The sequence below is a fragment of the Lepus europaeus genome, chromosome 8, assembly GCF_033115175.1.
Source record: "Lepus europaeus isolate LE1 chromosome 8, mLepTim1.pri, whole genome shotgun sequence".
Lineage (NCBI taxonomy): Eukaryota > Metazoa > Chordata > Mammalia > Lagomorpha > Leporidae > Lepus > Lepus europaeus.
In genome coordinates, this window is record NC_084834.1 from 6249608 (window position 1) to 6267457 (window position 17850).

Sequence of the window (17850 nt, forward strand, 5' to 3'; positions counted from 1 at the left end):
GTCACAGGTCTCCCTTATATTGCCTAAAACAAACTGGAAACATAAAGTAATATGCAAAATAGAATGATCCAAAAACTCAGAGTATAATTGCTGTTAAACAATAATATAGGGAACATGGGTACAGAAGTAAAAACTAATGATATAACTTCTGATGCTCCATAGTAATTCACCATTATTCATTCCACGTATGGAATTTTCATATTTGCAACAGCGAGATCATGTTTGGAATGCGCAACGATGAATGGCAAAAGTAGGGGTGCTCGGTTCCACCCATATCATGGACAAAGTCTCAGGGACACTGACAAGTTCTCTCCCCACTTCTCTGCGTTCAATCCAGTAAAACTGTGTGACTAAAGACTAAATACTATTCTAGTATTCAAGATTCCATCTCAGAGGTCGCCTCGAAAATATTTTAGGTGCCTTCCACCTTGTCATCTATGTTTTCTAGCTTGCCTGCTTGTTACCAGAAAATATACTTTCCTGACAGTTGATCGACTCTCACCCATTCTTGTAGAGAAATCTTTTGAGGCTGGCGCTGTGGCATAGTGGGCTAAGCTTCCGCCTGAAGCACCGGCATCCCATATGGGCTCCAGTTCTAGTTCTAGCTGCTCCTCTTCCAATCCAGCTCTCAGCTATGACGTGGGAAAGCAGTGGAGGATGGCCCAAGTGCTTGGGCCCCTGCACCCACGTGGAAGACCTGTAAGAAGCTCCTGGCTCCTGGCTTTGGATCAGCTCACCACTGGCCATTGTGGCCACTTGGGGAGTGAATCAGCAGAGGGAAAACCTTTGTATCTGTGTCTCCCTCTCTTTGTTTCTACTTCTTAAATAAACAAATAAAATCTTTTCAAAAAGAAATCTCTGATGTTTCCTGTCCCAATTAAATGGAAATGATTGCTCTGTCCCCTTTCCTTTTAAGGGTAGTGTGTCCAGGGTCCAATGAAGGTGTCTAGGTTCAGTTTTTTTTTTTTCTAGAAGAATTCGTGAATGAGAATAAATCATAACTGAATTTTTGACTTATTTGAGAAGTAGATTTATAGACAAAGAGAAAGGGAGAGATAAAGATCTTCCATCCACTAGGTCATTCCTCAAATGTCCACAATGGCTGGAGTTGGGTGGATCCAAAACCAGGAGCCAGGAACTTCCTCCAGGTCTTCTCCCACGCAGGAGCAGGGGCCCAAGCACTTGGGCCATCCTCTACTGCTTTCCCAGGCCAAAGCAGAGAGCTGGATTGGAAGAGGAGCAGCTGGGACCTGAACCAGCACCCATATGGGATGCCGGCGCCACAGGTAGAGGCTTAGCCTGCTATGCCACAGCACCAGCGCCATAGCTGTGCTTTACTACATTGAAAAGATGCAAAGCAAAATCAGCAATAGGGAGGGGCATATGGGGAAAAGTCCAGGGGCAACCAGGAATAAGCATCCATGAGTTCACCCCTAGTGAATTACACAGGATGTGTTTAACTCCTGCAGCCATGAGTCGTGACAAGATGTGTGAAACCTTGTCCATCAAGAAATCTCATTGCCCAAAGTATTTACAAGGGGCTGATTATGTAGGTACCCATCGCCTATCAGAAACCAAAATTCCAGACCTCAGAGGAAAACAAGGGCTGAGAAGCAGTCATGTTTGCAATTCAGGCGCTGCTACCAGCCAGGGGCCAACCTTGCAGGCAGCCCTCTCCATGGAGGGCAGTGTCAGAGCTGTTACGTCAACTCTTTCCTGCACATACAGCTATACAACTCTACTTAATTTATATTTAGATGTGTGTAGGTCATACCTAAACTCTCCCAGAGTAAACTTGCTGAGGTCAGGGTAGGAATTTTTTTTCATTACCTCATCATTTCAGCCTAGAACTAAGTTACTGATAGGAGATGCTTTTTAAAACATCTGTAGGAAGTAGTCTCGCAGCAGACTTAACAACATGAGGACAATTCCGCCACCCCGTCTAAGATGCAGTGCTCCGTGCTTGCTGTCTATTCTGCCATTTATTATGTTTTGAAGATTTATTCGAAAGGGGGAGAGAGAGAGAGAGAGAAAGAGAGAGATCGAGAGAGAGAGAGAAAGAGAGAGATCGAGAGAGAGAGATCGAGAGAGATCTTCTATCCACTGATCACTCCCTAAATACCCACAACAGCTGGAGCTGAACCAGGCCCAAGTCAGGAGCCAGGAACTCTATCCTGGGCCGCCTTCCACTGCCTCTGCTGGGCATGTTATCAGGAAGCCGGATCAGAAGTGGAAGAGCTCAGACTTGAACTTTCACTCCAATATAGGAAGCAGGTATCCCAAGGGGCGCCACAACACCTGCACCTGCAGTTTATTTATTTTGTTAAAAATGTACACATTGTAGACTAAGTCTCAAATCCACTTGTTTATGAGATTGAGCACTTATTGGATGCTGTCACTGAGGTACAAATGTTAAGAATCCCATAAAATAAAAAAAACAGTGTTATAAGCAATACTCTTAAAGGTAGATATTTTTACATTGTCTCCTTTTCCAGATAAGGTAAAGAAAGTTAAATAACTTTTCTAAGAAGTTAGTATTCATGCTCTCAATTACTGTTCTAACACCCTGGAAAATTCAGTCTATTTTGACATAAAAAATTGTCTTGACAAAATTAAAGAGAAAAATCTGCGTTCCACTTTTAATGTTTTCTTCTCTAATACTTTAAAAGTCAAAGAACTCCATAATTTCTAGATTTGCCATTTCATACTTGGTAGGTGATGTGGGCTTCATAAATAGTTCATTGCTTAGCGATTCATGAAAAAGTAGTGAGGGCTCAGCACTTGTGACTGTCACCTGGACACACACAAAGGAAAATCATATTGGCCCAGATGAAATCCTTGTGTACACGGAAATTTGCCTCTCCCTACCCGCGTCTGTAATTGAGTTTCTGATGTGGTGCAATTAAGTTTAAGAAGAGAGTTTTTCATTTGTCTCTGAATAAGAACATATTTTTATAATTAGCTGTCTCCCACATAGGGAGACCATTAATACATATCAGAACCTGGAAGAAGAACTTAAAGAAGAGAAACTACACTTCAGATTTTTTCACTTTAAAAAGACTCAATGAAAAGGCTAAAAGCTATAAACAAGATGCGCCATGTCAAACTGAAGTAGCAATTTAGAAATGCAGAGGTAATTCCACCACTAGATCACAGAACAGTATTTGGTGAGGCAGAGTTGGCTGTGGGTACTACTCCCAAGTTCCCAGTCTGTTAGTTATTCAACGCTATCATTCAAGTTTAGAAAAATGAGGGTGCTCTGTGGCTACCCGGGAGGCCCTCTGTTTTGGGAGCAGAATGATAGACGTTTGAAAGGCGTTGTCCTAATTTACACAGACAGGAGAAATCCTACTCCAAATGACTCATGATCCTCCTCTCCACGTCACAGTAGAGACCGCTTTGTCCCAGGGAAGCTGAGTGCATGTTTTGGGGTCAAATCAGCAGGAAGTGACAAAGCGGTGACTTAACCTCAGAGCCTCGCTCATCAGAGTCCAGACTCAGTAAAAAAAGGGATATTCACTAAACATCGAATCTTGGATATATTTACTATACATCGAATCTTGGATATATACTGACACCCCTGGAAGATTTTGGGTCCGGTTCTGGTTTGATCGTCACACCATGTATGTATGTACTGAACATCACACCAATAAGTACAATCATTTTGTGCCAAAGTCTGCACTCTTAATCTCTGAAGGGACCCGGACTGGAAGCCATCACTGGAAATGCTCAGTACCAAGTACTGAGGTGCGACTCCCTGCATCTCTCTCATCTACAACTCTCACATCTCTGCATGTCTGACAAGCCGATGTGTTGGCTGCTTTTGTTCCAGGCAACCTTTTCAAGCATGTTTGTATGTGGAGGGGCTGCAAGGTAGCCATGTGGCCTTGCGAAGGAGGAGTGGACAGGCAGGCAAACTGTGTGTTAGACGTATCAGGGCCCCCAAAGCTCAGGCGTCTGCTCCTGGAACCACCCCAGAGTGTGTACACAGCTCTCCTGGCCACTTGCACAGTCCTGCAGAAACCGGGCTTGGGAAATCAGGGTAGGAAAATGCTGACACTCAGGCTCTGCTGTTCTTCAATGAAGAACAAAAGCTTTTGTTTTTCAAACCAAAACACATTAAAAACAAAAACGCTCTTTACATTGGAAGCGGATCCAAGTTTCTGTAATGCCCAAAGTAGATTACTATTTTGGGGATCCTCTATGAGAAAATTACATAAAAGCACTAAAACAAAGTCCAGGAATGCACAAGGGTTCTGGAGAGTGAGGGGCCTGTCATGGAACTTCCATTCAGGATAACTCTGTTTTGGTCCTAATTACATTTTTGAAAGTCATAATTTTCCATTTTGACAAATTACTTTTCATTTTACACAGCACCTAATTTCGGAGACTAGCTCTTAAATTTTGTTTTCTAGGCAAAACAAAAGTCTAGCTTATTTCTCCCAAGCTATCATCTCCTCGACATTCTGGTATCTTACTTAGTTATGTAGTCCAGGAGTGTTTTTTTTTTTTTTTTTTTCATTTACTAACTTTAAAACCTAAATATGACCAAACTAATGTCTTAGATTAATTCTCAACACCTTCCCTGTGACAACTGTCAGGTCATAGCAGAGTTCAGTTCAGCCTCCTGAAAGATTGAATCTGTGGGAATTGTATCATGAATGTAGGACATATGTTGGGTATGTGGAGGTTCTATGTGCTTGACATGTACAAGGAAACATATTTGGCATTACCCTCAGAATAGCAAAGTATCTTGCGCACACAGCACTGAAGAAGGAAAGATAACTTATCTTTGTTCACTGTATAAAATCATTTTGTCACTGAAAAGTTTGAAATCTTCTAAGCCATTAACAATTTACATTTGTGAACTGCTCACCAGGTTAACCAGCTATGGGCTAAATATTGAAAATGTTTCCATAAATCTTGAAATACAGAAATCAATAAACAAGAAAGTGAATATGTTTCACCTACTTTTGAAATGTTGCTTGATCGACTAGCAGATCGCCCTGGGGATTTGTCATTCTGAAAACAAAATGAGAACCACTGGTTAAAAGAGAGTTGGCAACATTCTTTACCAGTGCAGGCAGACTTGTCAATGCTCTCTGGGAAGTTCACCTAACAGCTCTGCCAACTGCTTATGGAGAACGGCTTTTCTCTCACCAAACCGTGCTTCTCTAACACATATCAAGTGCACTTGTGAAAGCAATGTGCGTGTTCATCAGGAAATGACTAATTCTCCAGGAAATGCTGTGCAATTCCTCTGAAAACAAAATGAGGCCATGCAAGTCAAACTCACGATTTCTCTGTTTGCTTTTGCAACCAGGGAATTCTGAGTAACTTCTGATTCTCTACGTCGCTTAATATTCCATTCCGGGTACAAGATACACGTATCTAACTTGTGTTCCTCTAAACTGCATTTACCTGATTTTCCGGTTATTTTATATCCTTTTTATAAAATTTAAGATGCCTTCTAAACAGTGAGTTTAAACATTTAAAACTTAAAAATGTTCTGAAACTCAATTCCGACAGTTCTTACCTCATCAAGAATTTCCAATTTAGCAGAGAATAAGCACGGAAAATGCTATTGAATAGATTTCTCCCCTCCCTCCCTCCCTGCCTCCATCCCTCCTCCCTCCTTCTCTCCCTGCCTCCATCCTTCCCTGCCTCCCTCCCTCCCTCCCCCCTCCCTCCCAGCCTCCCTCCCTGCCCTCCTCCCTCCCTCCCAGCCTCACTCCCTGTATTCCTCCCTCCCTCCCTCCCTGCCCTCCTCCCTCCCTTCTTCCTTCTCTGCCTCCATCCCTCCCTCTCTCCCTCCTCCCTCCCAGCCTCCCTCCCTGCCCTCCTCCCTCCCTGCCTTCCTCCCTCCCTCCCTCCCTCTCTCCCTCCCTTCCCTAAGTATCACACAATATGAAAGCAGAGAAGCCTAAGGAGTTAAGCCCTCTCCTTTGGAGCCCACACACATTCTGTTCCTGCAACCACAGAGTCAGCCTCTAAGCAATGGGCAGCCCTGGGGCTTCCTGACCGGCTTGCCTGTGGCACTCTGCCAGTCACCAGCAGGTGGACAGCTCTCTGGAAACTCAGCATTCACGGGTACCGTGCATTTTTTATGCAGAAAGAACTACACCTCTCCTTCGGCAGAGAACATATTGGGAGACTGGCTCCTGGTTACCAAGGATCTGCAAATAATCTTAGTTAATGCCACTGAAGCACCTCGCCACAGCAAGATCCTTGGGATTATCTTTTTCCTTCTGGACTCAGCCTTAAACTGGAGCAGACACCTGCTGCGCTCCTTGACAGAGGTGGTCTTCGAGAACCAGGTTAGAACAACCCGGGTTCTGCCAGGGCCCACGACGGCACCTGACAGGGTTGGAGAAGCTCGGGGTGACAGGTCTGGCCGCTGTGTCATGCTGCAGAAACAGAGCTGCGCCCTGGGTCACGCTTAGGCTCGCCCATCTTGGCTGCACAGCGCTTCTTCTGTTGGACCCAACGTCCATCTCCGTGACCCCGGATGCCGGCGTGGAGCGTGTGCTACAGATGATGCGATTAGTCAGACCTCCTCACAGCCCCACCACCGCCTGGAGGTTGATGCGCATGCTCCCCACGGGCATTTTTCCCCCATTAGTTCTGCTGGGATGCGGAGAGGCACTTTTCTCCCTACGTCTCAACTCCTCTCCTGGTGACTAGCACGCAAAATCAACCCATCTTCCCTTTTCTGAGAAATTTAGGATTTGGACACATTACTGTGTAGACGCATAATATAATAGGTTTGGGGTAGACTGGCTGTAGTGGCTGTCATGTTATGTTTTTTATATTTATATGGTATTTGAGACTACTACTTAGGAAAGCGAGTTGAAAAGCAACGCAAAAAGAAACAAGAAGGAAAATAGGACACTTAATTCACGATCAGATCACTTAGTTTTTCAAATTCAACAGAACTCGGTGGTGTTCTGAGGCAGAATAAGGAGGCTTTGATGGCCTTCATCATTGAGAATAACCCAGCACAGGGATATGATAGGTAGATAATTTACATATTCCTCATGGAATCCTCCTGTTGAATGGGGTGGAAGCAACCACTTGATTATTTAGTTTACTGAAATATCATTGGACAGGAAACCCGTTGATCCTATTTCTCATAATACGAGGTCAGAAATGAATGTAGGCAAAGATCAGCATTTTCTCCATGGCTCAGTTCTCTACTGTTTCTGTACCAGAACACAGAACGGGCGATTAGAGCGGCTAAAGGAACACTGGAGGCAGAGTGGCAGGCCGTGCTGTTGGGCAGGCAGACCTGTGGTGGCGCACAGCTCTGGCAGGAGTGTACCAGCTCGTTATGACTGGAACAGGGATGCTCTTGGGGATTGTTACAATAATCAAGTCAGTTGTAAACTGCAGCAGCTCATAAATTGCAAGGTTATAACTTTTCTATTTTCATTCACAGATAGAGGACACTCTGAGTTCCCCCCCAAAAGTCAGTCTGAATGCTGACAGTGGTTCTTAGCGGTTGGGACGGGTTGTGGGAGGGGTTAGAAGGAGGTTGGAAAGTGGGTACCAAAGCCCAGTCAGGTAGAAAGAATAAGTTCTTGTGTTCCACAGCACAGTGAGGTGACCATAGTTCACAATGCCCTATTATACATTTTATTAATAAAGAGAAGAAAGGGGCACAAAAGTGTCAAACATAAAGTAATGATGATGGCAGGGAGACAGTAATTACCCTGATCTTATCAGTACATATTCTATACATTTATTGAAATATCACACTGCACCTTATACATATGTACAATGATTAAGTGTTAATCAAAATTTTTAAAAAATGTTTACAGAGATGGAAACACTAACTGGAGTTGATCGTTATATACTGTACACAAATGTTGAATTAACACACTATACCTCATAAATACGTATGACTAAAATAATTAAAAATCACAATTATCATTGCAGGCTACTGGAGTCATGGTTCTCACGTAAACATCTTGTTGTCTATATCTTTCAGTTCAGCCTCTGCTGTGGATTTGATTTTGGCACGTACAACGTAACAGTGAAAAAATAAGATTTTCTCTACTCAAAGGGAGTAAAGAAGTACGTTCATCTTGCTTTTGAAGCAAACCACCAGAAGCACTTTCCGTCTTGGAAAACTTCCAAATCAATCTGTCCAATTTGCTGCTAATTAATTGGGTGGCTTGTTCCATTACTATTGCAAGGACTTGTTCTTGTATATTAGTCAATGCAGTTGTCATACTTCATTTCAATCAGTTTAAATTGAATACTTTACCTTACGTTAAGTCTAAGCTATCTCAGAATCCAACACAACCTACTGGTACCAAAATTATGGTGACCTTGTAGGTCAATAAAAGTTGGAAATAATGAGTTCTTGTCAAGTCTACATAAAAAGGATGGGGCCATTAAGTGGTAATGCTGGATCTTAGCAGATCACTCACATATGCAAAGAGGGGGGGGAACTTGCAGTTTCATAAGTGTATTGCAATATTTTCAAGATCTTATAGAATTTTAGCTTGACATGAAGATAACTGACACTATTAGTTTGCTTTGTGGTTATTATTATTGTTTAAAAATTTGTTCTTAGTAAATATGACCAGGTTTTTGTAAACCACAAGGAAAAATTGATTACCAAATGAGAAAATCATGATCAAATGTACATTTTAACATATGTTTTATGTTATATCTAAGACAAGCAACGGTTCCCTTAAAAATGTGATGATTGTTTAAAAATACAAAATATAGGGTGGGTATTTGGTACAGCAATTAATTCAAAACTTGGGACACCCACATTCTATGTTGGAATTCCTGGTTCAAGTCCTGGTTACTCCACTTTCTTTTCAACTTCCTGCTGATGTTCACCTGGGGAGGCCGCAGCTGATGGCTCAAGTATTTGAATTTCTGCCACCCAGTAGAAGAACCAGATTTGTTTCCTGGCTCCTGGCTTTAGCCTGACTCATCCCTGGGTGTTGTAGGTATTTGGGGAGGAAGCCAGCAGATGTAAGATCCATCAGCTGATGGACATCTGGGTTGATTCTATATCTTAGCTATTGTCATTTCAGCTGCACATTTCACTCTTAAAGTTAAGTACTTTGAAAAGAATTACAAAATAATTAAGCTTACTATAAGACTTACTAAGGAAAAAGTAAAAGTATCATAAACATAATCATAGACACAAAAATATAAAAGAATTCTACATTAATGCTATTATAACAAATTGAAAAAAATTAGAGGAAGTAAATTATATTCTAGCAAACTAAAAGTCCTGGAATGAATTCAAGAAGAAATGGAAAAACTGAAATACAATTAGCCAAGGGGAGTTTCAAAAAGTGAACAAATGTCAAATTGTCCCAAAAAGGATAAAGACATACTGATTTTACAGCTGAGCTGTGTCTTTTCTTAAATATATATAACCCCACTTCTACTTGTACTATTCCTCTCATAAAAGCATAAATTGGCCGGTGCCATGGCTCACTAGGCTAATCCTCTGCCTGTGGCACTGGCACCCTGGGTTCTAGCCCTGGTCGGGGTGCCAGATTCTGTCCCAGTTGCTCCTCTTCCAGTCTAGCTCTCTGCTGTGGCCCGGGAGTGCAGTGGAGGATGGTCCAGGTCCTTGGGCCCTGCTCCCCCATGGGAGACCAGGAGAAGCACCTGGCTCCTGGCTTCAGATCAGCGTAGTGCACCAACCGCAGAACACTGGCTGCAGAGGCCATTGAGGGGTGAACCAATGGAAAAAAAGGAAGACTTTCTCTCTGTCTCTCTCTCACTATCCACTCTGCCTGTCAAAAAAAAAAAAAAGCATAAATTTACCTAATTCATATTATTAATACTTTTGAAATTAAACCTCGAACGTGTTAAAATCGTTTCCAAAAAGGAATAAAGAAGGAAGGAAAAAAAAAGGAAGAAAATTATGACTTCATCCTATCTGGGACTACAGATGCAAAATATCTCCTAGCAATACTGGCACATAACTGAGCAGTATCATATTTCTTATATACTTGCTGTATAACACAAAAGTCTCCAAGGAACAGAGTCACTAGGATTTATTCCAAGTATTTCTTTATCAGGAAATCTGTCAGCATAATTCATTAGATCAATATATTGAAAGAGACATTCAGATTTTATGATTAAGTGCTTAAAATAATTGAGAAACCTTATCAGTCTTATTCTAATGTAAATTCCAAATAAAACAAGAATTAAAGGAAATACCTTAAAAAGATAAAGACAACATTCAAGAAATCAATATCAAATACCACTCTAGGTGGCCAATTGCTGAAATTATGTAAATTGAAGAAATCTTATTAAGGATGCTTGCTCTTGCTATTATTTTCACCTTGTCTTACAGGTCCTAGTAATTGAGAATGTGAAAATAGTTTACCTGGTAGAAAAATACTGACAAAGAGGCAATAAAACAAGGTTCTCTTACTGAGCATATATTATACAAATCCCCATCTCCACAGTCAAAAAAGAAAACCACTGTGGTTATTGCAAGTTCAGTACAGCGGCGAGATATATGATAATTACATCATGCCAGTATTTATTAGGTTTCCTAAAATCAAATCCTCCCTTCTTCTGCATTAACAAAGTAACAACAGAATACACATTTTCCCTGTGACCTTCTATCTCCCAGTATTCCTTCCATTACAGGTTGCTTAAGACCAAATTCCCAGAGCAGAGCTAACAATTATCATTTTCTTGCCTGTTATGCAAATCATAGATCCCTCATAGACTTTCTTCTCTGCTTTTTTCCTATGGCTCTGTGCTGGAGTGGTAGTTATCAAAGCAAGCAAGGAAACCAAGTATCAGCGTGAGGAAGAGCCCTCTGCTGACTTGGAACAGACACCTCGAACTCTCAGCAGACAGAAATACACTTGTATTTCTTTTGGATCATTATATTTCTAGATTTATTTATATCAATAGACCTGTATACCTTAAAAAGAAATGCTACAAATCGATAGCTTTCTCTCTGCAATAACTATCCAGAAGTGCAATAATGAAAACAAAACTGTAAAACACTTAGGAATAAACAAGAAAACTGCAAAATTCTATTTAACAATGTAGACTATAAAACTACATTAACAATATAACTATATTACATACTATATACATTAACAATATAACTATAAAACTATCTAACAATGTGGACTATAAACTACAGAAATCTAACTGAGCAGTATAAATCATGATTTGAATGAATGACAGCACCATTCTTTCATGGGAAGATAATTTCACAAAATAGAAAGCTTCTAGAAATTGACACACACTCATATAATACAATTTCTATTACATCTCCAATGGATTTGATTCCCTCTGTTCTAGAGAAAAAAAAAGGCAGTTAAAACGATGCTAAAGAATATATACAAATAAGGAAATTCCAGAGAATAGGCAATAAAATAACACAAAGAGAAAGCAGGACTTCTTATTAGGTCAATATGGCATTAGCATAGGAATTAACCAAAATATCAACATTATCCAGGATAGGAAATCCAGAAATAGCTATAGAATTTCACATATAACAAAATTGGCATTTCAACTCAGTGCTGAGAGGACTGTGGCTATAATGAATGCTGCTGAAAAACTGGCTATGTGCTTGGAAGAAAAAGTTAGATACTATTTTCATAGCATGGAAGAAATGAAGCAAAGCCCCAAATGTTAAGAATGGCAATCCTTGAAATAAGTCTAAAGCATAAATTCAATGCTACAGTGGAGGAGAGCTGCATTACCAAAACAGCAAGAAGCAGCCTCAGTCACTGGTATATTTGGTTATGGCCGGTCTGGAAAAATGTTAAAAATTAATACAAACAGCTGAGATAGAAAACAATACAACACAGAAGACTGACAGAGTTCAATTCCTTCATTATACACAGAGGTTATATGTTTTGCAAAACAGTTAACAAAAGAAACCTAAGAAGAAAAATCATAAGTAAAAGATTGGGGTGCCGGATTCTGTCCCGGTTGCTCCTCTTCCAGTCCAGCTCTCTGCTGTGGCCCGGGAAGGCAGTAGAGGATGGCCCAAGTGCTTGGGCCCTGCACCCGCATGGGAGACCAGGAGAAGCACCTGGCTCCTGGCTTCGGATCAGCACAGCACGCCGACCGTAGCCATTTGGGGAGTGAACCAATGGAAGAAAGACCTTTCTCTCTGTCTCTCTCTCACTGTCTAACTCTACCTGTCCAAAAAAAAAAAAGATTGGGAGATAAATTCCCAACAAAGGAATACAGGTTGTCAATAAACACATGACAAGATGTTTAACGTGATAAGCAGCAATCAAATATAAAACAACAAAAAGATATTGCTTTCTACTCATTGTGGTAGAACAATTCATGAGTGACAATTTCTTGCTTAAGGGGATAGGAAGAAACAGCACTGTGCACACTAGTAGTAGTGTCATTGATTTGCAGTACTGTTTGAAAAAAGTAGCTGGCAATATGATCTAACATTAAAAGTAAGTACTTAAGAAATGCATGGAGTTTGTATTCATTAAATAGAAGTTGTTTTTTACTGGCATTGTGGCACAGATTAAGCCACTACTTGTGATGGAGGTATCCTGTATCAGGGAGCTGGTTCCGGTACAAGTTCTTTTGCTTCTGATCCCGCTCCCTGCTCGTGCACCCTGGAAGGCATCAGAAGATGATACAAGTCCTTGGGGCCCTGCACCCACATGGTGACCTGGATGGAGTTTCAAGCTTTGGCTTCTGCCTGGCCCAGCCCTGACCATTCTGGCCATTTGGAGAGTACATCAAGCAATGGAAGATATTCTTTCTCTCTCTCTCTCTTTCCTTCTCTCTCTCTCTCACTTTGCCTTCCAAATAAAGCTTTAAAAGGAATAGAAACTGGCCAGCGCCGTGGCTTAACAGGCTAATCCTCCGCCTTGCGGTGCCGGCACACCGGGTTCTAGTCCCGGTTGGGGCGCCGGATTCTATCCCGGTTGCCCCTCTTCCAGTCCAGCTCTTTGCTGTGGCCCGGAAGTACAGTGGAGGATGGCCCAAGTGCTTGGGCCCTGCACTCGCATGGGAGACCAGGAGAAGCACCTGGCTCCTGGCTTCAGATCAGCGCAATGCGCTGGCCGCAGCAGCCATTGGAGGGTGAACCAACGGCAAAAAGGGAGACTTTTCTCTCTGTCTCTCTCACTATCCACTCTGCCTGTAAAAGAAAAAAAAAAAAAAGGAATATAAACTTCATTTTAAAAATAAAATTAAAAATAGCTTTTTATGCAGTAATCTCACTATGACACAGGATATGTGATGAAGGATGCTTAATACAACTCTGCCCTAAACTAAACTATAAAGATATGCCGGTTGTTATGCTAATATCTCAGAGCTTTAAACCCACCCTTCTGAATCTGCTCAGACTCTGGGACTCTGCAAACCACATTTAGGAAGTTCTGCTACAGGGCGCACTATGGGGAAACTGGAAAGCTAGAAAAAGAAGACAGGATTGTGCCATTCCGTTGGCTTCCTGTTGGCTTCTCATCTGCTTCTTGGGCTCCAACCACCCTAGGAGAGCTTCTTCACCCTGCTCCTTGCAGTTCCCTCCTGGAGCACCAGTCAAGCAATGTGCAGCTTGCCCACACCTGGAGAGACAGGCCCACAGAAGCTGGCTTTGGGTGCAGTGTGTTCAGCTGCTGTTCACAAAGTGGGCATCCCATATCAGAGCACCGGTTCAAGTCCTGGCTGCTTCCACTGACCCAGCTCCCTGCTAATGTGCCTGGGAAAGCAGAAGAAGGTGGCCCAAATACTTGCGCCCCTGCTACCCAAGTGGGAGATCCAGATGGAGTTCCTGGCTCCTGGCTCCAGCCTGGCACAGCCCTGATCATAGTGACCATTTGGGGAGTGAACCAGCAGAGGGTCTGTCTCTCTGCCTTTAAAAAAATAAATCTTTTTATAAAAAGAAAGAGGGGCCAGCACTGTGGTGTAGCAGATCAAGCCACCGCCTGCAGTCCCAGCATCCCTTATGGGCGCCAGTTTGAGTCCCATGTTCTACTTCCAATCCAGCTCTCTGCTGTGGCCTGGGATAGCATGGAGGATGGCCCAAGTCCTTGGGCCCCTGCACCCACATGGGAGACCCAGAAGGAGCTCCTGGCTGCTGGCTTCAGATTGGCGCGGCTCCAGGTGTTGCAGCCAAACGGCGAGTAAACCAGTGGATGGAAGATCTTCCCTCTCCCTCTCCCTCTCCCCTCCCCCTTCCCCTCTATCCCTCTCTCCCTCCTCCCCTCCCTCCCCCTCCCTCTCCCCCTCCCCCTCTCTCCGTCTCCCTTTCCCTCTCCCTATGTATAACTCTGACTTTCAAATAAAATAAATAAATCTTTAAAAAAAAAAAGAAAGGAAGAAACTGGTCATATAACTTTTTAGAGACACAAACATCAGGGAGTGGTCCCCTCCTTAGAGGTCAGAGTTTCAGTTCCTTGGGGCCCCTCCCCCCAGTTTTTAATCACTTCTGTTTCTTTTATTTGTTCTTTCTGACCTATGGAGGGTGACTGCTTCCCTGCTTCCTGACTTTCCTACCAGGAAATATTTCGTTATATTAAATTCTCTGTGTTAAAACAGGCAGTGTAATTCCTCTCTCCTAAATAATAAACAATGTTCATAAACATATAAGTGGTTAAATTTATAGTAGAGCCATCTTGTAGAATTTTAAGTAGTCATGAAAAGGAATGAACCAGATCTCTATCTTTCAAACTAAGGGATTTCCACAAGATACAACTGAGGGTGAAAAATGAAGTAGATCCTGTGATTCTTTGAGAAACATACCAGGATAGAAACAGATCTCTATTAGTACACATGTACACACTACTAATATGTATATGATTATAGAAGCATGAAAAAAAAATCATGAAACGATTCAGAAGAAGTAAAGGAACCTGAGTTCCTCGGTGGGGTTGGTAGAGAGGGCAGAGGGAGAGTCCAACAGAAGGGAGGAGAAGGAGAGAGAAGATGAAGAAGAAAGGTTTCCTAAAAAGCAAAGAGGGGCAGGCATTTGACTTGGCAATCAAGACTCTTGGATCTCATATTGGAATGCCTGGGTTTGATTCCTGCCTCTGGCTCCTGACTCCAGCCTATTGCTAAAGCAGACATTGGGAGGCAGCAGGTTATAGCTCAAGTAATTGGTTTCCTGTCACTCACAGGGGAGACCTGGATTTGCCAGCCCCAGCCCCATCTGTTGTAGTTATCTGGAAAACAAAGCAGTGGAAGGGAACTCTCTCTCTTTGTTTATTTGTGTGTCTCTCTTTGTCATTCTGACTCTCAACTTAAAAAAAAAAAAAGTGAATGAGTATTGCACTAGCAACCTTTTCCAGTGCTACAACACAAATACCTGAGAGGAGCTACTCAGGGAGCAAGGAGGTTTCCTTTGGCTTACAGTTTTGGAGGTTTTCAGGCTAAGATTGGGTGGTCCCACCACAGGGACATCGGACGAGGGTGCAATGTTCGTAGAGGGAGATCACACAGGCTAGGCAAAACTTGGCTTCAATACCAACACTCTCATGAGAACTACATTCTCTGGGCAAGTACCCAGTGACCTAAGGACTTCCCACTTGGTCCATCCCCAAGACACCATAACTAGATCAAGCCTCCACCCTTAATCCATCAATAATTAATGTTAATCCATTAATCATTAACATAAGACTTTGGGGAACTAGCTCCAGATAAACAAGCCTTATGGGGGGATCCAAATTATTATCCAAATTAGAGCAAATCCATTGGGTCCCTATTTATGTGGTATTATGTGTGGGTATAATGTGTAGATAGAAATTATAATGCAAATATGAAATTCTTTTCTATTTCTTCAAATAATAATGTTCATGATATATTGTTAAGGTAAAAAATATTTACAGAATAATCTGTAGAGGATAATTCCATTTGTTTGAAAATGAACAGACACCCTACATATGTTTATTTATATACAGATATATGTTTGAGGAGAAATATGCTCATCCAAATGGTTACCTTTAGTCCTTTGCCTGGTGTGACCAAAATGGGACAGCCCCATGAGGATGTTCCAGAGTTTTCTCTAAATATCTTTGAATGTATGGCTTTGCTTTTTTTCTTTCTGTAGTCTTTTAAAAAATAAGATATCAAATTAAGAAAACTAAAGAAACAAAAAAAGGCAAAGTTAGTCTTACTCATGAAGTCTTTCAAAAAGCTTGTGGGAGAATGGAATTTAAAGTTAAGTTTTTTTGATGCAAAAACTGTCTTGGTTATCATAAAGAGTTCTGTGTGTGTGTATGTGTGTGTTTGTGTTCGCATGTCTGTGTGTAATCAAAAAGAGCTATAGGAAACATTTCATGTTTGTATTCTCCAAGATAGCACAGGACTTATAATTTTATGAATTAAATTATTTAGTCAGATAGCGGTGGAAAAATTATAGGATCTGTGGTTCCAACACTTGGATTAGAATTTCAGATTCGTGACTAACTATGTGACTACAACAAAGCCGCCCATCTTCTCTGGCCCTGGCTTGCTGAGTTTATAAATTGGGCATAAGGACACTCGTAGGGTCACCTAACAATCCCTGTGAAAGGAAACACGATAAATTTTGCAAAATTTACATTCCAATTTATAAAGCCAATATACATTTTCTGCATAAACTAATATAAACCAGAATTACTGGGATTATTAAACTTGTGTTTGTAAGAGTTAGAGAACAATTTGAGAGAAATACATTAGTGGTCACTCTGATCTTATTTGCCTTCACCACAATGGAAAGTTCTAACAATTGAAGCTATTTTGCAGATACTTCTGTAAACTCTAGGAACTTCCACATGCAAATTCAATGCCTTGAAGAGTACCAACCATGTAAAGACCATCCTACAAAATGAAGACATATCACAAGCTACTGAATTTTAGAATAGACATGCAATGTATGTACACACTCACTAATTCTGATGATGAATATATTTTTTATATGTATTTGGATAATGAAACAACTATATACCTTAGGGAGTAATAAAAATCATGTGGTTGAGATGTCTACTCCCTCCCTTACAAATCTATGCAAACCATGTCCTTCTACATATTTCTTTTTTAAAGATTTATTTATTTATTTGAAAGGTAGAGTTATAGAGACAGGGGAGAGAGAGAGAGAGAGAGAGAGAGAGAGAGAGAGAGAGAGAGAGAGAGAGAGAGAGAGAAATGTATTCTATTTGCTACTTCACTCCTCAAATGGCCATAATGGCCAGAGCTGGGCCAGACTGAAGCCAGGAGCCAGGAGCTTCATCCAGGACTCCCATGTGGTTGGCAGGGACCCAAGGACTGGGCCATGTACTGCTTTCAGTTGGTGTCCACATGGGATATTGGGATTGCAAGCAGCAGCTTACCCTGCTACACTACCGCGCCGGCTCCTTCTTTAAACTTCCAAAAGGAAGCCTGTCTACTTATAACTGACATACCATTCTGAATCAGTTAATAGCTGGAATCCGTAGCGAGAGAACAAAAGGATTTTTTTAAGCTTACATAATCCAGTACTGAGTCTTGCTTTAGTGGAAAAAAAAAGAATATCGTAAAATATCACTGGCTAAATTGCCAGAGCACAAGGGAAAAAGCCCTGAGGGTTTAATTCACACATTTTTATAGATATGAAAGCACACGAAGTAAGGGCATTGGATGATTGCTAAAATGCAGCAGGTGATTTCACTTCAATTGCCTATATAAGAAGGTGATTACTGGTTTTTGCTTATCCTTAACAGTACATAAAGTTAGATCTGCACACATACAACACACATATGTGAAGTATACAACTTGTTGAGCCTTTATGAAGAATGATATAAGGAGGACTTAAAAGAGCTTGCAGAAAAAATGAAATTAAGAGATAAATTTAGGGGCCAGTGCTGTGGCTTGTGGGTAAAGCCGCCGCCTGCAGTG

The 17850-nt window shown here is 41.6% G+C and overlaps 1 protein-coding gene across 2 annotated transcripts in view; it reads right to left on the reverse strand.

The window, feature by feature from the left end:
- MARCHF1 (membrane associated ring-CH-type finger 1) overlaps positions 1-17850 on the reverse strand; it is a 378011-nt gene that overhangs the window by 173385 nt on the left and 186776 nt on the right. For both annotated transcript variants that reach the window (XM_062199360.1, XM_062199358.1), the window contains exon 2: positions 4972-5022. In XM_062199360.1, the coding sequence (XP_062055344.1) occupies positions 4972-5022 (51 nt within the window). The remainder of the gene's footprint in view (positions 1-4971; positions 5023-17850) is intronic.